Genomic DNA, 22,536 nt, shown 5'->3' on the forward strand with positions numbered 1-22,536 from the left:
ATTTTCCCTTAGCATCATCCAATCTCTTCTTGAGCCCATTTACTATTACCTTATTGACAGCCTCGGCCTGTCCATTTTCCTGTAAATAAGCTAGGGTGGAAATCTATTCATAATGCCCAGATCGCAGTAATATTTTCTGAAGGCTTTACTATCAAACTGAAGGCCATTATCTGAGATAAGGGTATGAGGAATTCCAAACTGGGTGACAATGTTTTTCCAAACAAATCTTTTTGCATCCAGGTCCCTAATATTTAACAGTGGCTCAACTTCGACCCATTTAGTGAAATAGTCCATGTCGACCAGCAACCATCTCCTATTCCCTCCTGCCTTAAGGAAGGGTCCTACAATATCCAAGCCCTATTGAGCAAAAGGCCAAGGGCTGGACGGAGGATTGAGGATACCTTTTGGTTGATGAATGTTGGGAGCAAACCTCTAACGCTGGTCACACTTCTTCACATATTCTTATGCTTCCCTCTGCATATTGGGCCACCAATATCCTTGGGTAAGGGCCCTATGAGATAAGGATATACCTCCTATGTGACTTCCACAAATCCTTTCATGTAATTCTTCTAGAAGTAGCTCTGTTGCTTTAGGGTGTATACACAGTAGGTATGGTCCAGAAAAAGAGCGCTTGTATAACTTTCGATCGTCGGATAGCCAAAATCGAGGAGCTTTTCTGCGTACTTTTTTAGCCCCGGACTTTTCCTTAGGTAAGATGTTTTCTTTAAGGAATAGCACAATGGGGTCCATCCAACTAGGTCCTACCCTAATCTGATGAATATGGACTGTATCCACATTCATCTTAGTAGGCTTAAACAAATCTTCCACCAAGATGACCTGAGGTAAGTTCTGTGTCGAGGACGTTGCCAGGGTGGCTAGAGTATTAGCATGAGTATTTAAATACTCAAACTTTGATTGTAAATGTCTAACCTAACTTAAATACTTCTGCATCCTCGGATCTCTAGCTTCTAGCTCCCCTTCTACTTGGCCTATAACCAATCTTGAATCCGAGAACATTTCCACAGTCTTCCTTCCCATCTTCTAAACCATAGTCATTCCTACTAGTAGAGCTTCATACTCGGTTTCATTATTTGTGGCCAAGAAATCCATCCTCAAAGATTTCTCAATAACAATCTTTTCCGAAGATATTACAACTAGCCCCACTTCTGATCCTCTTTGATTTGCCGTGCCATCCATATACACCTTCCATAACAGAGATTCCTTCAAGGAGATCATGCCAACTGATTTTTCATCCATGTCCGACTTCTTAGTATTTACTCTATCGAGGGCTCAACAAACTTGGCCCCCAAGTCGGCGAGGACCTGGCCTTTTATAGAGTTGAGTGGCATATACTTGATATCAAAAGCCCCTAGAATTGTACCCCACTTGGCAATCCTTCCCGTATAATCAGTACTTCGAAGTAGAGACCTAAGTAGGAGTTGGGTTAAGACCACAACTATGTAGGACTGGAACTAGTAGGGAAGCTTATGCGTAGCATGCATCATTGCCAAAATAGCCTTTTCCAGTGGTAAGTAATGAATCTCAGCTTCATGCAATGATTTACTCACATAATAAACTGGCCTTTGTACACCATTGTTAACCCTTATCAGTACTAAACTAACAACATGGGAAGCCACAGCAATGTAAGCAAACAACACCTCATCCTCCTTGGGCCTGGACATAACAAGTGGCAGAGAAAGATATTCCTTAAGCTATTGAAAAGTTGAAGCACACTCCTCAGTCCATTCGAATCCCTTCCATTTATTCAGCAACTGGAAGAAAGGCCTACATCTGTTCACAAACTAAGAGATGAATCGATTCAAGGCAGCAGTCATTCCTATCAATTTCTAAACTTCTTTAGGATTACGAGGTGGCTAGAAGTTGATCCCACGCCAAAAGAGCATTTGGAAGCATTTAGGCGTAATTTGTGTCTCCTTAGTATCTTGAAGATGTTCCCAAGGTCCATCACGTGCTCGAATACTACCTTACTTTCACCACCATGTCATCTATATAAACCTCAATGCTTTTCCATAGTTGCAGTTCGAACATCCTGGTCATCATCCTTGGGTAGGTAGCCCATGTATTCTTTAAACCAAAATGCATCACTTTGTAGTGGTGATTTCCTATAGGAGTGACAAAGATTGTTTTCTCTTGATCATCCAAAGCCAAAGGTATTTCGTGATAACCTTGAAAAGCATCTAGAAAACTCATCCGATGATGTCTAACAGTGGCATCCACCAATTGATCTATATGGGGCATGGGAAAAGGATTTCTGGGGCATGCTTTTTTCAAATCTGTGAAGTCTATGCATACTCGCCATTTTCCATTCTTCTTTTTCATAACCACTGTATTGGCCAACCATTTAGGATAAAATACCTCTTTGATAGCCCCTACCTGTTTAAGCTTAATTACTTTTTCCTTGACAGCTTTAGAATGCTCTTTAGATGATCGCCGATGTGGTTGCTTCCTTGGTACGGCAGTTGGGTCAACATTCAAATGATGACAAATGAAACTCAGATCTACCCCGGGGGCCTCGTAAGCATTCCAAGAAAACACATCAATGTTTTCCCTAAGGAACTTCATCAACTCTTCTCCTGAGGAGGCAGTTGAACCCCTACCTGAAAATACTTGTCTTTATCATTACTTATAAAAGCCCTTTCCAAACCTTCACATTTTGCTTCCTCCACTAGACTCTCAGATAACATCGGCTCCTTTGATTGCTACAAACCTTGCTCATTCGATGCCGAGGAACCCCCCTCAGCTTGATGTCTAATTGCGGCCACCAAGCACTGCCTAGCCATAGATTGACTCCCAATCAGCTCCTCAATCTGGTTGTCAGATGGATACCTCACCTTCACATGCAAAGTGGAAGAGACAGTCCCCATGGCATGAAGCTAGAGCCTTGCCACTATGGTTGTGTAGGGAGAATATGCATCCACCACTATGAAATTGACCTCTACCACTTCTGACCCAGTTTGCACTGGTAACTTGACTTGCCCCATTGGTATAACCATCTTTCCATCAAAACCTACTAGGGGTGAATCATAGCTAGTCAAATCCCCTAATTTCAGCCTCAACCCTTTATATAAGTCGGGATACATAATCTCTGCCCCACTGCCTTGATCAACCAATACACACCTCATATCATACCTTCCTATCCTGAGTGTGGCCACTAAAGCATCATCGTGTGGTTGTATAGTTTCAAACTTATACTTCTCCGAAAAACTCAATGCCAGTTGGATTCCAACTTTAGCCTTCTTTAGCTCAGGATTAGAGTCCTCGAATGGTGGTCGAGCTACAGTCATCACTATAGAGGGACATGAACCCGTCCTTTCGGGAGCAGCAAAAATGACATTAATTATGCCCAAAAGAGGCCTTGAAGTTGCGTTCCCTTGAGTCCCTAATCCTGCGTGGTCTCCTTGCCCATTGGGCTGATACAAAAATTGCTTTAACCTTCCATCTTTGACCAATTGCTCCAAATGATTCCACAAAGTCCTGCAATCCTCGGTAGTGTGTCCTCATTCCTGGTGATATTGACAATGAAGATTTTGATTGCATCTCATGGGGTCTCCCCCCATCTTATTAGGCTATTCGAAATATGACTCATTTTTTATCTTCTCTAGAATCTGATGTACTGGCTCTCGGAACACTGTGTTGACTACTTGTGGCACAACAGTAGCCCCAGTCGGCCTAGCAAAATCTCGCCGAGGACGATTATCGTTGTACTTATTCGACTTGAAGTCCCTCTTATCCTGAGAGACAACCTTTGCCCTTCCTTTACCTAACTGCTGGTCCTCTTCGATCTATTTATACTTATCGATGTGGTCTATGAGCTGACGTACATTACTAACTGGCTTCCCCATTAACAATTTCCTCAGGCCATGCTTGGCAGATAAGCCGACCTTGAAAGTTCTTATGGCTACCTCATCAAAGTCTCCATCAATCTCGTTGAGCATCTCCCAGTACTTGTCTCAGTATGTTTTAAGGTTTCTCCCTTTCGCATAGTCATAAACAACAGAGAATCCAAAGGCCGAGGGACTCTACTGTATGTAATAAAGCGAGATCCGAACACCTAGGTGAGTTCCTTAAAGGAACCAATGAAACCTGATCCCAGGCCGTCAGACCACCTCATTGCGACAAGCCCTAAACTGGATGGGAATACCTTGCACAGCAAAGCCTCATTCTTGGAGTGTACAGCCATCCTTTGGTTGAAATGACTTACATGCTCCACAACAGTTCGGCCATTGTACATGGTGAATGTTGGCTGAGTGTGTTAGGATGTGTGCCATTAAATTCTATTGTATGATGCTATTTATGACATTATGTATGACTTAGTGTTGTGATTAATAAAGTTGTTTTATTTTTATCTGAAATTATGGTAACATGAATATTGAGACATTATCATATAGTCTATGAGATGCACAGTATATGATTTATGTGAACAGAAGATATAAATCACAAGTTTTTTGTAAACTCAGAGTTATAGTTCGTAGTCGGTGATAAAATTGGGTACTTCATCTGCAAAGACTATAATGTATCAACTAAGATAATTTGTCTTGATCATGGAAGTAGAGACTTCTAGTTGATATGTTTTAAGAGTTAAAACATATTTAACTGGACCACTGTGAGATTTATTATTCTCCTAACGACTGTCAAATGAATAATAAATCTCACGACCTCTATTTGCATGAATTCTTAATCCTGAGAGAATAATGGACCAGATCATGAGGTGTAGGTTGCTTTGATATATCAGGAGTGAGATCTAAAGAAACAATCAAGACCTCAGTATGTTAGGCAGCCACATTTAGTGTTGATGGAACATATATTCTCAAGATGGAATTCATAATCTCTTAGAGGAGATACAAAATATTTCCTTGAGATAAGTTTAATGGGTTTGGTTATTCAGAGAGTTAGGCCTAACCACTTTAGTAAGAAGTTACTAAAGTATATATTTATGAAATTGGATTTCATAAATATATGATGAATAACTTTAAAGGATTAAACTGGGTACTCAAGGATAAGATGTAGTAATTTACAAAGTGGCAGTCTACATTCACGACTTTGTATTACTACGAATATTTTATGAAGGGGTTGTATGTATAATAAAGTCTTGGGATATAATTTATAAATAAGGCCTAGAGTGCAACTATATTTATATAGTGGTATTAAATATAGTTAATGGTAACTTTGGACTTGTCAAGAGTTAACAGAAAAGCTCAAGGCCCATTGGAGTTAGTGTCTTATTGGTCTCTTTTGGTCCCACTCCAAGCCACACACTTAAGCCCAATTGGAAAGGCCCAAAAGGTCAGCTTAATTAGATAACCAGTTAGATACAAAGGGAGAAACATACATAATTTTTTGTGTGTGAAAAATAATAACATTATTGTGAAATGGTGTGTAAGAAGTGTTAGACACTTTGACATTCTCCCTTGAAAAACTGATTGAGAGACCACACTTCTTGGGCGTTAATGAAATTGGAGTGAAGATTAAAAGTGTTCCTAAGTGCTTCTGATCTTCGTTTTTGAAATTCACCGTACCAAGGTACACTCTCTTGTTCTTAAATTCTAAAACTTACATAGTACATGTTAACATTTATGAATGAAGTAGATCCGTTATTTTTCCGTTGCATATGTTTAGTATGCAATACAAACATGTATTCTTCCAACAATTGGTATTAGAGTGATCTTCATTTTCGTATTTGTTTAACATGTTTTGAGTTTTGGAATTGGTGACAATAGTTTTATGTTGTTAGAAATTAGTTTTCTGCATGGTTGTTGAAATTATTGTTTGATGAAAATTGATATTGATGTTATGATGTTGTTTAAATTTGAGTTTATGTTAAACTGAATTTTAAGACTATAGCATCAATGAAATTGAGTTTTGATATCAATCTCTGTCCATTATGTTCATATGATAGTTGTTTGTTCATAAAAAACGTTAATAAACTGTCTTAGAAAAATTCTAAAAAATTTAAAATTCGCGAAGCTCGATCGATCGAGCATCAATTGAGCTGGTAGAATTTTTCTCGATTGATCGAGGATCTATTGAGAATCGATCAAGCTGGTAGAATTTTTCTTGATCGATTGAGGTACATCCTTGATTGATCGAGGACTCAAGATTCAAAATTTTCTCTAAGTGTTTTTTACATATATAAAGAGCAAGACTATGTGTAATTTGCTTACGCATGTTTTAAATTAAAAACCTTTATTTTAAAATATCTAGTAGGAGAGAGATACAAGGGTTGCATCTCACAGCCTCCATTGTTGGTTCATAGTAGTGTGAAATATATACTTTGTCTTTGCTTAGAGCTTAGCATTCCATGCGGAGAGTATTTATTTCATGGTCCTACAAGATTGAATTTCTTGGTTTATAGTGGTTTGATGAAACACCTTGTCTTAGCCTTGAGCTTTGCATTCCATGTGAAGGGTGTTTTTATCATGGTACTACAAAATAAGGCTGTTAAAGGGATGAAATGTGGTTACACATGATTCTAGACAATGGTATACACTAGACTAAGTATTATAGTATCCTCTATGTTGAGTTCTTACTATTATTACTTATAGGCTAAATGTAAAATGACATATTATTAGTGTTTGATAAGAGTTATCATGATAGCACTAATAATGAGAATAGTTCTCAATCAATCATAGTATTTAATTTTCACTCTATGCTAAGGGATATTGAATATGGGATTGGGTTGTCGTTGCATATATTATGTTATGGTTTTATTAAGATTCCATACTATATGTTTATATGCTAGATTGATAATGTCCAGTTTACTTATTATATTCATGTTTATTGTTTTCAGATTTGAACATGACATCATTTAGCCCACTTGTTACTATTCTTAACCAAAACAAACTAACTGGATCTAACTATGTTGACTAGAAAAGAAATTTGGACATTGTTCTTACAGCTGAAGAGCACAAATATGTGCTTACTCAATCATGTCCTAGCTTTTTTTCATTAGATGCTCCTTTTGAGGAAAAACAGCAATATGATCGTTGGCAAAAATCTAATGACATGGCCAAGTACTACATCCTAGCATTTATCTCAAATGTTCCACAGCGTCAAATGCAGGATATAGAACTAGCTTTGAACATTATGCTAAGTCTGAAGGAGATGTTTGGTGAGCAAGGCCGTTCTGCAAGGCAAGAAACCATGAGACAAATTTATAATACCAAAATGGCTAAAGGTAGTTCAGTGAGGGAGCATTTTCTTAGGATGTTCTCTAATTTGAACACATTGGAGGTTTTAGGTGCCGATATTAATGGAGAATCCCAAGTGGATATGATACTCTAGTCACTACCGGAACCATTCAAGGAAATTTGACTCAATTATAATATGAACAAAAAGATTTATTCATTGTCTAAATTAATTAATGAATTGATAGCAGCAGAATGCATCTTTGGTACTTCTAGTATTGAAGCTAATATGGGTGAAGCTTCTACTTGTCAACTTAAGTCAAAAGGCAAGGGTAAGAAGAAGAAGAAGAAGGACTTCACTAAGAAAGATGGTAAACAAATTGCCTTAGGGGTTGCCAAAAAAGGAAAGAAAATCAAAGGAAACTGTTTCCATTGTGGTGAGAAAGGACATTGGAAGAGGAATTGTCTAAAATTTAAGGCTGCCAATAATAAGGGTATGATAAGTTCATTCCTCCTTGAAATATGTTTAGAACAAAATCCCACAGATTCCTGGTGTGTGGATTTAGGTTGTCCTAATCATATATGCAATTCTTTCCAAGGGTTCCAGGAGACCCGAAAGTTGAATGAAGGGGAATTGTTTCTTACCTTAGCGGATGAAAGCAGGATTTCGGTTGTAGCTGTTAGAGTTGTTAATTTATGCTTTAAGTCTAAGGTTTTAATATTGGAAGATTGTCTTTATGTACCTAATGTTCATAGGAATTTAATTTTTGCAACTTATTTAGGTAAATATGGATATTGTGTTATCTCTAAAGACAATGTTGTAATAAAGAAGGATAAAGTGTTTATCTGTTCTGGTAATATTGTGGATGGTCTTTATATTTTAACTGTTGATAAGCTTGAATTAGACAATTTTGAAATAGATAATAACTCTCATGTAAAATCATTAAAGAGAAAGTTTCCTTCTAGTGATGCATATCTTTGATACTTGCATTTGGGTCATATTAATTCAAATAAAATTCAAAGACTTGTCAAAGATGGACTTTTAGGACCCATGGACTTTGATGGTTTTCCAGTTTGGGAATCTTGTTTGAAAGGTAAAATTACCAAATGACCTTTTAATGCAAAAGGTAGAAGAGCCCAAGATTTGCTAGAGCTAGTACATTCAGATGTATGTGGTCTTATGTCAATCCAAGCAAGAGGTGGCTATGAGTATTTCATTACTTACACTGATGATTACTCTAGATTTGGTTATGTGTACCTAATGAAACGGAAGTCCGAAACTTTTGAAAAGTTAAAAAGAGTTTAGGGCTGAAGTTGAGAATAAATTAGGTAAACACATAAAGGTCATTCGATCTGATCGAGGTGATGAGTACCTTATTGGGAATTTCAAGGATTAGTTGGCTGAAAATGGGATTATATACCAGTTGACTGCACCTGGAACTCCACAACAAAATGGTGTAGCAAAAAGAAGGAATAAGACTCTTTTAGATATGCTTAGATCCATGTTGAGTTATTTGACTCTACTAATTTCCTTTTGGGGATATGCCTTAAGTATTACAATGTATCTTTAGAATTTAATACCTTTGAAATCTGTTCCTAAAACACCTGTAGAGTTGTGGAATAAGCGTAAGCCTAGTATGAGACATCTCCATATTTGGGGTTGTCTAGTACATGTGTTAAAAGGAAAGTCTGACAAGTTACAATCTAAAACAGAAATGGTATTTTTTGTAGGGTATCCAAAAGGAACTGTTGGAGGTTTATTTTATAATCATAAGGATAATAAAGTGTTTGTTAGCACAAATGTCAAATTCTTGAAAAATGACTACATGAATAAGTTTACTCCTAAAAGTAAAGTTGTATTGGCTGAAATGAAAGAACTTGTAGTTGAACAACCAATGGATAAAACTAGGGATGATGTGGTTATATTAGATACACAACAAGATACTACTCATGAGATGTCTAGTACACAGGTGCCTCGTCATAGTGGGAGAATTGTTCGGCCTCCTATAAGATTTATAGATTTGGGAGAAGCTTATGAAACTATCTCAGGAGAGGCTGAATTGGATCCCTACACTTATGAGGAGGCAATGAATGATATAGATGCATATCATTGGGTCCAAGCTATGAAATCTGAATTGGATTCCATATATTCCAATCAAGTTTGGGATCTTGTAAAGGCGCTTAACGGCATTAAACCTATTAGTTGCAAATGGGTTTACAAGAGGAAGAAATGGATAGATGGAAATGTTGAAATCTTTAAAGCAAGGCTAGTGGTGAAAGGGTATACACAAAAAGAATGTATTGATTATGAAGAAACCTTTTCACCAGTAGCAATGCTTAAATCTATCAGAATTCTCTTATCTATTGTTGCTCATTATAATTATGAGATTTGGCAAATGGATGTCAAGATTGCATTTCTTAATGGCAATCTTGAAGAAGAAATCTACATGTTGCAACCGGAAGGTTTCATAGCAAAGAACCAAGAGCATATGGTATGCAAGTTGAAAAGGTCCATTTATGGACTTAAACAAGCATCTAGATCTTGGAACATCAGATTTGATCAAGCAATCAAGTCATTTGGTTTTGAACAAAATCTTGATGAACTATGTGTGTACAAAAGGCATCGAGATAAAGTAGTAATGTTCCTAGTGCTTTATGTTGATGATATTCTACTCATTGGAAATGATGTAGGGGTAATGTCATCGGTTAAAGTTTAGTTGTCAAGCTAATTTGATATGAAGGACTTAGGAGAAACTAACTATATTATAGGGATCAAGCTTTGGCGAGATCGAAAGAATAGGATGTTAGGTTTGTCACATGCTGGATATATAGATAAGATTTTAGAACGGTTTAGCATGCAAAACTCTAAGAAATGATTGCTTCCTTTTAGACATGGAGTTCCTCTATTTGACAACCAAAGACCTAAGACTCAAGAGGAAGAAAATATGTTGAGATAAGTTCCTTATGCTTCTGCAGTGGGAAGTCCTATGTATGCCATGCTTTGTACTAGACCAGATATCTATTATTCAGTTGGCATGGTCAGCCGATATCAATCAAATCCAAGACCAAAACATTGGCAAGCTGTAAAGCATATTCTCAAGTATCTAAGGAGAACAAGAAATTATATGCTTGTTTACTAGTGTGAGAATTTGATTCCCATTGGCTATATAGATTCAAATTTTTAGTCAGATCTTGATTTCAGAAAGTCCACTTCGAGTTGTGTGTTCACCTTGAGAGGTGGAGCCATAAGTTGGAGGAATGTAAAGCAATCTTGTATTGCTGACTCCACCACCATGGAAGCTGAATATGTTGCTGCTTATAAAGTAGCAAAGGAAGCAATTTGACTCAAGAAATTGCTTTCTGATCTTGGTGTTGTGAGAATTGAGCAAGTTCCTATTACATTGTTCTGTGACAATAGCGAAGCGGTTGCACAATCTAAGGATTCAAGGAATCACAAGAAAGGAAAGCACATAGAAAGAAAGTACCACATCATTCCAGACATTGTTGCTCGTGGAGATGTAGTAGTCGCAAAGATTGATGGTGCAAAGAATCTAGTAGATCCCTTTAACAAAGCCTTGCCCCAAAGGACTTTTGAGTCACGCTTGGAGGAAATGGGGGTTAGATTAGTGCACAATAGTCTTTAGGGCAAGTGGGAGATTGTTAGGATATGTGCCATTAAATCCTATTGTATGATGCTATGTATGACATTATGTATGACTTAGTGTTGTGATTAATAAAGTTATTTTATTTTTATCTAAAATAATGGTAACATGAATATTGAGACATTATCATATAGCCTATGAGATGCATAATATGTGATTTATGTGAAAAGTCATAGAAGATATAAATCACAAGTTTTTTGTAAACTCAGAATTATAGTTCGTAGTCAGTGATGAAATTGGGCATTTCATCTGCAAAGACTATAACGTATCAACTAAGATGATTTGTCTTGATCATGGAAGTAGAGACTTCTAGTTGATATGTTGATATGTTTTAAGAGTTAAAACATATTTAACTGGATCGCTGTGAGATTTATTATTCTCCTAATGATTGTCAAATAAATAATAAATCTCACGACTTCTATTTTTATGAACTCTTAATCCTAAGAATGGACCTGATCATGAGGTGTAGGTTACTATGATATATCAGGAGTGAGGTCTAAAGAAACGATCAAAATCTCAGTATGTTGGGCAATCACATTTAGTGTTGATGGAACATATATTCTCAAGATGGAATTCATAATCTCTTAGCGGAGATACAAAATATTCCTTTGAGATAAGTTTAATGGGTTTGGTTATTCAAAGAGTTAGGCCTAACCACTTTGGTAAGAAGTTACTAAAGTATATATATATGAATTTGGATTTCATTAATATATGATGAATTACTTTAAAGGATTAAACCGGGTACTCAAGGATAAGATGTAGTAATTTACAAAGTGGCAGTCTACATTCATAATTTTGTATTACTACGAATATTTTATGAAGGGGTTGCATGTATAATAGAGTTTTGGGATATAATTTATAAATAAGGCCTACAGTGTAACTATATTTATATAGTGGTATTAAATATAATTAATGGTAACTTTGGACTTGTCAAGAGTTGACAGAAGTCCAAGGCCCATTGGAGCTAATGTCTTATTGGTCCATTTTGGTCTCACTCCAAGCTACACACTTAAGCCCAATTGGAAAGGCCCAAAATGCCAGTCCAATTAGATAAGCAGTTAGATACAAAGGGAGAAACATACAAAATTTTTTGTATGTGAAAAATAATAACACTATTGTGAAATGGTGTGTAAGAAGTGTTAGACACTTTGACATTCTCCTTTGAAAAACTGATTGAGAGACCACACTTCTTGGGCGTTAGTGGAATTGGAGTGAAGATTAAAAGTGTTCCCAAGTGCTTTTGATCTTCGTTTTTGAAATTCACCACACCAATGTACACTCTCTTGTTCTTAAATTTTGAAACTTACATAGTACATGTTAACATTTATGAATGAAGTAGATTCGTTATTTTTCCGCTGCGTATATTTTGTACGTGATACAAACATGTATTCTTCCAACAGAGTGAAATGCCGAGGAAGTTTTCCTCCTTCAATTCTTTGCGTGAAGGGTGATTTAGAAATTTGGTTCAATGCTCTGCTCATAGCATCATTCCCCAGGCCTCTATAGGATGAATTCCTATTCCTGTGGTCGTGAGGGTTACCCTTTTCATATGAGAAAGACTCACTAAGGGGAGTTCTTGACTTGGGCCTGTAGCTAGCATCCCCGCCTTCATCAGAAGAAGAGTCAGATTGTACGGAGTTCGCTTCTGTCGTTTGTGATGCAACTTTCTCCTCAAATGATCAATCTCCAACTACATGGCTTTGGTATTTTTCTCATGGGAGACTCTTCTCCCACTTCGTGACTGACTTCTGCTAGTATGGGTGGCATGTACACTTCCCTCCCGGTCTCTATCGCATTCAAGATTGAGAAAATGATCTTGACGCTGGGATCCCATAGACTCTGCCTGGTATGGACTTGAATTTACCATAATTAGACGTTAAACTCAATAAAACACAATTTTTCCACAGATGACGCTAAGTGTAAGAACACGATTTGCACCTAATTAAGTTCACAAATAGGAAGAGGATAGGTCCAAAGAGCCCAATACAATGAATTTGTAAAGAATGGGCTCGAAATCTACGTTTTAATGAATTAAGTTAACAATAACATTGGGCTAAAATCACAATAGGAGGAAGCTAGAATAATTTGTATAGTGAAAACTGTCTTCAGTCTTAAGCCGAGGAGGTTGATTCTTATATTTCACTTTCTTAAGGACAGATTACAGATATTGTTCTTAAGTCTACAGTGTTTTCTTTTCCTCCTTCCTTTTCGCGATCCCTCTTCTCCGGGTCCTTCTTCTATCTTATACTTCCTTGTTCCTCTCATTTTCGCTCTCCACGTGTAGGTCTAGACTGCTAGTGTTGATACTTGTCTCATCAGCACCTTCCTAAAGTCTTTAGGTAATAGCTGTAAGGCTGAAAATCATTGTTCAAATATCACTTTCTCATTAATGCAGCAAGAGATTTAGATATAGAGCATTTAATGCGGTGGTAACAACTTTTTCTTAGATATTTCATAACCGTTCATGTGCTCTGTGTCCCCATGAAACATATCTTCATCAACAAGACCTCCTAAAAGATCATTCTGGACAATATGACACACCATCTGATCTTTACTTTGCTTAGCCGAAGAGACACCCCTCCCTGGATTACCTCCCTTAGTTTTCTCGGTCACAATTTGCTTGTGGATCTCTAGGTCTGACATCTTCATTACCATTAATCCGTCCTCAGATAAGTGAACAACCTCAAACAAAGCCCATTGCCCAAAATGCATTTTTGGGCCTTTTATCCCTACAACATGAAATTGCTAAGCTTATTGTTTTTCGGAATTTTAATTGAAATTAATTCATTTGTTTTAGGTGGGTTAATTCTTACAATATTATAGTGATCGCAATGAGTTTGCTTCCCATGAAGTAATAAATGAATCAATTGAAAACTATTAAGCTTACCTGATTTGGTAGACTTGACTACTTTATTACCTTCTGTTCATGAATTACAGAGAGGAATTATGTGTTCCCTATTCTCTAATAGTAGCAAGAAACTATTAAGTTCCATTACAAAAGAAAAAAGAAATTATTAAGTTTTATGTATTAAGGGACATGTTAAATATTTGAAGGGAACATTAAAAAAACATATATTGTTTCTTATGATAAATTAAATGTCATACTTATAAACGCCACTTTAAATCTCACACTTTCATCATTGTGCCAAAACCAGCAAAGTAAGGGGTGGTTTAGTTTGATATGATATTAAAAAAGTGAGGTTTAAAGTAAACACAAAAAAAATAGTGTTGGGAATTTAGAACCCGATTGTTACAAATAACTAGTTTTATGCCAAGTTAAGTTAATTAAGATATTATGCTTTCAAGTTCAACTTATGGTTAATTGTCACACAAACCAATACTGCAAAACAAGTGCAGAAAATAAAGAACAATGTGATATTGTTACAAAGAGAAAACCCTAGATGGGAAAAACTCACTAGAGATTTACCACCAACCCTCAAGGAAATAGATCCACTATATAGAATTGAAGTTTATAATAGAATCAACCCTAATCTTATAGCAACTCCAAGTAAAACTTACTGACATGACCACATACAACACTAAATCCTTGGACTCTTATATTGTGAATTTTGTTCAACTTGAACACTAGTCTACAACTTCAAGAATATTCTTGAAGATTCTTCATAGTAGCAATCTTTGTGGTTTTTGAGTGTGCAACAACTTCACTTTTAGCATCAGTCTTGAGCATCAAATAGGCTTGAAAATGACTTCTAGACTTAATCTTTGTTCATAATTTCCAACCTATAAATACAAACCTAACAAAAAAGCCAAATGGATTGCAAGAGTTCATTGTATGTATCCTTACTAATAATTTTGAGTTTTATAATCTGCTCTTTACTCATTCTTGATAAATTTTAATACCTAAATCATATATTAAGAAAATTTATATTCTTAATTTTTTTTTGAGAAGAAGGAAATTAAACCCATGATTTTAATAAATTTTAATTAAAATAAAATAATGAAAAATATAATAAACTATCTCTTCTTTTTTCTTTTTTGTGAAACCTAATTTGACATTATTCATGACAATAAAAGTCAAATATTGTAATTAACTTCCCCATATTCTATAAATCAAAAAAAATGTAAAATTTATTATCCCACTACATCTCCAATATTTTTCTAACTAAAAAATAAATTATTGTGGCCAAGTAAGAAAAAAAAAATCTTGCACTATGTTTTATATTAGTCACCCAAAATTACTTTCTACGATATATATGTTTAATATGTTTTAAATGTTTAATGCTCTTCAAATGAATTGCCAAGTAAAAAGAAAAACCCAAACGAATGAAGTAGGTGAAAAGGAATTACCTATAATTCTTGGCTTGCACTAATGCCAATCACCTTCTTCAGGTTGCATTCATTTTTACTTTAAAAAAAATTAGAAACACAAAAAATTTGACAAAATTTATCACAAATGCTCACAAAGCATATTGTTAAAAGTAGACAAGAAAATAATATAATTATTGATAAATTCTTGTCATCCCGTGAACATATTATAATTATCGCAAAATTGTTGTGTACGTCCTTGTAGAATTATTACTAAACGACTATAGACTGAGCCTTCTAGTGCACAAAGTCCTTTTCTTTGGGCTTGATTTGACCCCGGCGGCTCTTTTTTTTTTTTTTTTTTGAAATAGACCCCGGCGGCTCCTAATTTAAGATTAGAAAGAAAGGAAATTTCTACCAACCAATGGCATACTTGATTCACAGGGGAGGCGTTAGTCTATATTTAGGGTTCAAATGAACCCCCCTGATTTATAAAATAAATAAATTATATATAAAATATTTATATATATATATTTGTTAGATTAATACTTTAATTTATTTTAAAAATATTTTTGCACACCCTAAATTAAAATTTGCACATCTTTATTACAAGTATTTCAAACTTTAAGAGTAAATAGTAAGTGTTTATGAATTGTAAGTGTCACTCTTTTTTATAAATTTATATTATGTGTGTGAGTGCGTCTAATATTGATTGTGTGCATTACTTTTTATTATAATACTATTTGTGTGAATTATGATGTGTGTGAACGTTTGTGTGTATAATATAAATATAATATAAATTTATATAATTTAATAATTAGGAAATAGAAATGGTTTGTTATATGTGTGTGTATTGTTATTATATTATAATAACCTTTTGTTATAAAGTTAGTAAAATTTAAGAAAAAAAATTGTAAAGTTAGTGTTTGTCAAAGCATTTGATTGGTTAAGTAAACACATAGTGTATAATTTTATGTATGAATGAGTGTGGTTGTGTGCGTCAATAATTAATAAAAAAGCTAATGAGTTTAGTTTATTCATTTAGTTTAAAATATTTTTATAAAAAAAATAACAAATAGATAATAACAATTGCATAAAAATAAAAATGTTAGATAAACTTAACAAAATAAAATAGCCATAGGCTCATAGCTACCCACATTGGCAATAAATACTCATAATGAACCATCATATAACAATTAAAATTTTGAGAATTTGTAGAAAAAAATTGTAAAACTTCATGTACTAATTTTTTTTTTCGATAACTTGATATATTCAAGTTCTTTTTTAATTAAAATTTTTTTAATGACCCCCCTAAACAAAATTCTTGGAGCCGGCACTGTACTTGAATCCTTTGAAAAAACTCTTATTTGTTTTATTTGAGTGCGTTTAAATACCGCTTATGTTACTGAAATTAAAACTTAGGCTGAGTTTGGATACAGCTTCTTCCGCGTCTGCGTCTAAGTTTTTTGTTTTTTTGTTTTATTTTTATTCTTCTTCTGCTGCAGCAGCACGGGTCAGGGGGACAAGGCTACTGTTCATGTTACTGTGCATGAACAGTAGCCGCATTTTGCTGACTTTCAGCACATTTGTGGGTCTCGTGTACTATTCATGGGACCCACAAACTTCACTTTACAGAATTTTTTTTATTAAAAATGGGTCCCACGGTACTATTCACACATTTAAAAATTATTTTGCTACAGTGTTTTCAATTTTCAGTTTTTAGTTTTCAGCAATAAGCTCTATCCAAACGGACCCTTATTGCTGAAAGTACTGTACACGAAGGTAAAATTAGTTGAAATAGTATAATGTACTGATGACAATTGAAGACAATTGATTTCACATTTGCTATAAAGAGCTCTAAAAATCAAACCAATAGCTCCCAAGCACGTCTGTGAGAGCCTGAAACATTCTTTTCCTCTCTTCAACTTTTAGCCGGTTTGAGCTTTCGACTTAGAAGAGTTTTAACGCCTTACTGAGCTTACTCACACAGTCACAGATCGTAAATGCCGTCAGATATTTTGCAGGAGTTCTAGTCGGATTGTATGTTTTCACAACTGCCAAACTATGGACTACAGTTGTTTTGCTCTGATTTTCCCACATTTGATACATTTGTTTATTGAGTTAGATTTTTAGAGTTTGAATTCCATTTATTTGGTGCTTCTGATTTTCTAGTTTTATTATTGACCAAAATAATCTTACAATTATCTTACTATAGTAGCATGTGCTTTACTGCTTATCATACTTTTCAGTTGTCTCCGTTGGTAGTTACTAGAGATTTTGGTTATGATTTGTTATTTTGCAGACTTCAGAATTTAGAATTTGGGGTCATGGGTAGCCAACCACATGTGCTAGTCGTACCATTTCCAGCTCAGGGCCATGTTGCCCCACTTATGAAGTTTTCTCACCGCATTGTTGATCATGGGATCAAGGTCACATTTGTTAGCCCTGAGTTCATACACGAAAGATTAAAAACTACAATGCCAATGAAGAGCCCAATAAGGCTAGTCTCATTCCCAGATGGTCTAGAACCAGGCGATGATCGACATGATACCATTAAGCTGACCAATAGTTTTATAGAAGTTATGCCAGGTCATTTCAAGGACTTGATTGAGAAAATTAACGAGTCTGATGATGAGCGTATCAGTTGTGTCATTACTGATGGAATGGTTGTGCCGGCACTCGAAGTAGCTGAAAAGATGGGAATTAAAATGGCTGTACTTTGCCCTGCGGGACCAGCAACCTTGGCCACCATACTAAGTATCCCAAAGCTTATTAAAGATGGAATTATAGATACTCGAGGTAATAATTAACTACTATTTTGCCAATGACCGTATGTCAATTAACACCTCTAAGTCTCCATTTCGTGGTTAAGATTTTATTTTAAATTAAAAGAAAAATGGAAAAGGGGATAAAGTTCATATGGATGTTATTTTTATATTAAACAATTGATATATTATATGGTACTTGTTTGGTTTTGATAAAAATAATTTGACCCTGCAGGAACTCCATTAAAAAATGAGTTGATTTGGCTGTCAAAGGAAATCCCTGCATGGACAAGCACAAAGTTGCCGTGGAGCTGCCCTGGAGACTCAGAGTGTCAAGAATTTTTATTTGGACATGTTTTCAGGAATAATCATTTTGTCAAACAATGCAACTGGCTTCTCTGTAACTCATTCTATGAACTTGACTCATTGGCCTTAAATTTAATTCCTGAAATCATGCCTATTGGCCCATTACTTTTGGCCAATCAATTAGGCAGTCATATTGGAAGCTTTTGGCCAGAGGATTCAACTTGCCTAAGTTGGCTTGATAAACAACCTGTGGATTCGGTCATTTATGCTTCCTTTGGCAGCACATCAAAATTCAACCAACAACAATTGGATGAACTTGCACTTGGACTTGAACTCATAAGCCAACCATTTTTGTGGGTTTTCCGGTCAAATATCATCAATGAAGCACTTTCTAAATTCCTGGATGGGTTTAGAACAAGAATAGCTGATCGTGGAAGGATTGTTAATTGGGCACCTCAAGAGCAGGTGCTAGCTCACCCTTCTACTGCATGTTTTATAAGCCATTGTGGATGGAATTCAACCTTGGAGGGTATAAGCATGGGAGTCCCATTTCTATGCTGGCCTTATTTTACAGATCAATTCCAAAATAAGAGTTACATATGTGATGTTTGGAAGGTTGGTTTAGGGTTGAACCCAAATGAAAATGGGATTATCACCGGGCATGAAATCAACACAAAGATAAAAGCATTGCTCTTTGATGATGGTATAAAAACAAGTGCATTGAAGCTGAAGGAGATGGCTAAAAAGAGTGTTACTGAAGTTGGATCTTCTTTTAAGAATTTTGAAAGCTTTATTGAACAAATAAAGCATTAAGATGTTTTTAGAGTGTTTATGCTTTATTATTTCTATGTCTATCGAAGTATGCAATTTCTTTTAAGTTTATTGCTAAAAAATGAAGATGTGAGCAGGGGTTTAAAGATCTGAATTGCCATATATAATGGCTTGCAATGTTGGCATCGTGAATAGCAATTTGCCTTAATTCTGCTTATGCTTAATTAACCTATTTATTGAATATTTTACTTCTCCACTTCCTGTTCTTTCGCCACTTTCTACAATCCTCCTTATGTTCATGTGTATATTAAGTGTCCATTTTGATACCGCTTATTTTATTAAAAACTGAAAACTAAAAACTGAAAACACTATAGTAAAATAATTTTTAAATGTGTGGATAGTACCGTGTGACCCATTTTTAATAAAAAAGTTGCTGAAAAAAGAAGTTTGTGGGTCTCGTGAACAGTGCACGGGACCCACTGAAAATACTAAAATATGCTTTTACAAAAAAAAAAAAAAAAGAAGAAAAGGAAATGCAGACGTTCACGTGGTATCCAAACGGATGCTAAATGCAACAAGAGTTTTGTTAATTGGTATATCCCATGGAATGTCACAATTCAAAATGGTTTTTCCCCGAAACAATATAATTTCATTTAGGTTGATGAAGAAAATATTACAAGTATAAGGTGAGTCTAATGGTAGCATTGATGAAATGGTCGATACTATGATTTGGGGTAGTGTTTATTACCTATTTGGGTGTATACATACTAGTGTGCAATAAGTTTTACTCAAATGATTTTCCAATCTAGATTGCCACAAACTTCAAGAACATAAATATAACCATTACATGAAATGGCTAAGTTTTTTTTTTTTTTTTTTTTTTTCTGAATTTTAATTGAAATTAATTCACTTGTTTTAGGTGGGTTAATTCTTACAATATTAGAGTGATTGCAATGAGTTTGCTTCCCATGAAGTAATAAATAAATCAATTCAAAAACTATTAAGTTTACTTGATTTGGTAGACTTGACTATTTTAATTATTACCTTCAGTTCATGAATTACAGAGAGGAATTATGTGTTCCCTATTCTCTAATAGTAGCAAGAAACTATTAAGTTTCATTACAAAAGAAAAAGAAATTATTAAGTTTTATGTATTAAGGGACATGCTAAATATTTGAAGGGGACATTAAAAAAACATATATTGTTTCTTCTGATAAATTAAATGTTATACTTATAAATGTCACGTTAAATCTCACACTTTCATTATTGTGCCAAAACCAGCAAAGTAAGGGGCGGTTTAGTTTGGCAAAAGAGTGAGGTTTAAAGGGAACACACACAAAAATATATCTTTGGGAATTTAGAACTTGATTGTTACAAATAACTAGTGTAAGGTCACAATTTGTACCTAAGCGCAATAATAGGAAGGGTATAGGCCCAAAGAGCCCAATACAATAAATTTGTAGAGAGTGGGTTCGAAATCTAGTTTCTTTTGAGCTTATCTAACAACGGAAGTGACCCAAGATCACAAAACGATAATGATGGACTAGTTTGTATGATAAAAAATTGTCATTGGACTCAAACCGAGGAGCTTGTTCTTATATTTCTCATTTCTTAAAGACAGATTACAAATATTTAATCTATAGTGTTTTCTCTCTTTTTTTCTCCGACCCCCCTCCTCTTGGGGCTTTCCTCTTCCTTTTATACTTCTCTTTCTCCTCTCTCTACCCTCCATGTATGGATCAAATTGCTGGTCAAGATACTTGTCCCATCAGCATCTTCCTGAAGCTTTTGAAGATAGCTATAAGGCTGAAAATTGCTACTCAAGCATCACTTCCTCATTAATGCGTCCAGAGAGTTAGCTACAGAGCATTCAATGTGGTGGCAGCAGCTTTTTCTTTAGATATTTCATGGTTTTCTTTTGTCCTATACCCCTGTGTTACACATCCTTATCAATAGAGTCTCATGAGACGTTACCTCTGGATGACAGATAATTCATTCCGACCTATGCCTAGCTGATTCGAGGAGATATTCCTCGTCAGGCCAACTTCTTGGATGATCACGATCAGACTTTGCTTCTCTATAAACTAACATAGATCCTTAGTAAGACGTTTACCCATCCACAGACTACTTAATGTCCTCGGCTTGGGCCTTAGGCCCAATATGCATATAAATATGCACTCCTACGCCCATCTCCCCCACAACTAGTTTTATGCCAAGTTAAGTTAATTAAGATATTATGCTTTCAAGTTCAATTTGTGGTTAATTGTCTCACAAACCAATACCGCAAAACAAGTGCAAAAAATAAAGAACAATGCGATATTGTTACAAAGAGAAATCCCTATATGGGAAAAACTCACTAGAGATTTACCCCCCAATCCTCAAGGAAATAGATCTACTATATAGAATTGAAGTTTATAATAGAATAAACCCTAATTTTATAGCAACTCCAAGTAAAACTTATTGATATGACCACATACAACACTAAATCCTTGGACTCTTGCATTGTGAATTTTGTTCAACTTGAACGCTAGTCTACAACTTCAAGAATATTCTTGAAGATTCTTCATAGTAGCAATCTCTGTGGTTTTTGAGTGTGCAACAACTTCACTTTCAGCATCAGTCTTGAACATCAAATAGTCTTGAAAATGACTTCTAGACTTAATCTTTGTTCATAATTTCCAACCTATAAATACAAACCTAACAAAACAACCTAATGGATTGCAAGAGTTCATTGTATGTATCCTTACTAATAATTCTGAATTTTATAATATGCTCTTTGCTCATTCTTGATAAATTTTAATACCTAAATCATATATCAAGAAAATTCATATTCTTTTTTTTTTTTTTTTGAGAAGAAGGAAATAAAACCCTTGATTTTAAAAACTTTCAATTAAAATAAAATAATGAAAAATATAATAAACCATCTCTTCCTTTCTTTTCTTTTTTGTGAAACCTAGTTTGACATTATTCATGACTATAAAAGTCAAATATTGTAATTAACTTCCCCATATTCTATAAATCACAAAAATGTAATATTTTTTATCCCGTTATATCTCCAATATTTTTCTAACTAAAAAATTAATTATTGTGGCCAAGTAAGGAAAAAAAATCTTGCACTAAATTTTATATTAGTCGCCCAACATTATATGTTTAATACTCTTCAAATGAATTGCCAAGTAAAAAGAAAAACTCAAACGAATGAATTAGGTGAAAAGGAATTACCCATAATTCTTGGCTTGCACTAATGCCAATCACCTTCTTCAGCTCGCATTTCTTTTTACTTAAAAAAAATTATAGGCACAAAAAATTTGACAGAATTTTTCACAAATGCTAACAGAGCATATTGTTCAAAGTAAGCAAGAAAATAATATCAATTATCCATATATCCTTGTCAACCCGTGAAAATGTGGGCAAATTTTTTGTGTAAGTCCGTGTAGAATTATTACTCAACGACAATAGACTGAGCCTTCCAATGTACGAAGTCCTTTTCTTTGGGCTTAATTTGACCGGCGGCTCTTAATTTAAGATCAGAAAGAAAGGAAATTTCTACCAGCCAATAGCATACTTGAATCCAGTGGCGGCTCCAGGAATTTTTTTCAGGGTGTTCCTTAAGAAGCATAA

General features: G+C 35.0%; 1 protein-coding gene across 1 annotated transcript; it reads left to right on the forward strand.

Moving 5' to 3' along the window:
- Positions 1–16,901: 16,901 nt before the first annotated feature.
- LOC142631061 (UDP-glycosyltransferase 83A1-like) lies at positions 16,902–19,126 on the forward strand. The gene is made up of 3 exons (XM_075805135.1): positions 16,902–17,113; positions 17,376–17,872; positions 18,074–19,126. The coding sequence occupies exons 2-3, from the start codon at positions 17,401–17,403 to the stop codon at positions 18,955–18,957; spliced, it is 1,356 nt and encodes a 451-aa protein (XP_075661250.1). The 5' UTR covers positions 16,902–17,113; positions 17,376–17,400; the 3' UTR covers positions 18,958–19,126.
- The last annotated feature ends 3,410 nt before the right edge of the window (positions 19,127–22,536 follow it).

Source organism: Castanea sativa, chromosome 4 (genome assembly GCF_040712315.1).
Source record: "Castanea sativa cultivar Marrone di Chiusa Pesio chromosome 4, ASM4071231v1".
In the NCBI taxonomy this organism is placed as follows: Eukaryota; Viridiplantae; Streptophyta; class Magnoliopsida; order Fagales; family Fagaceae; genus Castanea; species Castanea sativa.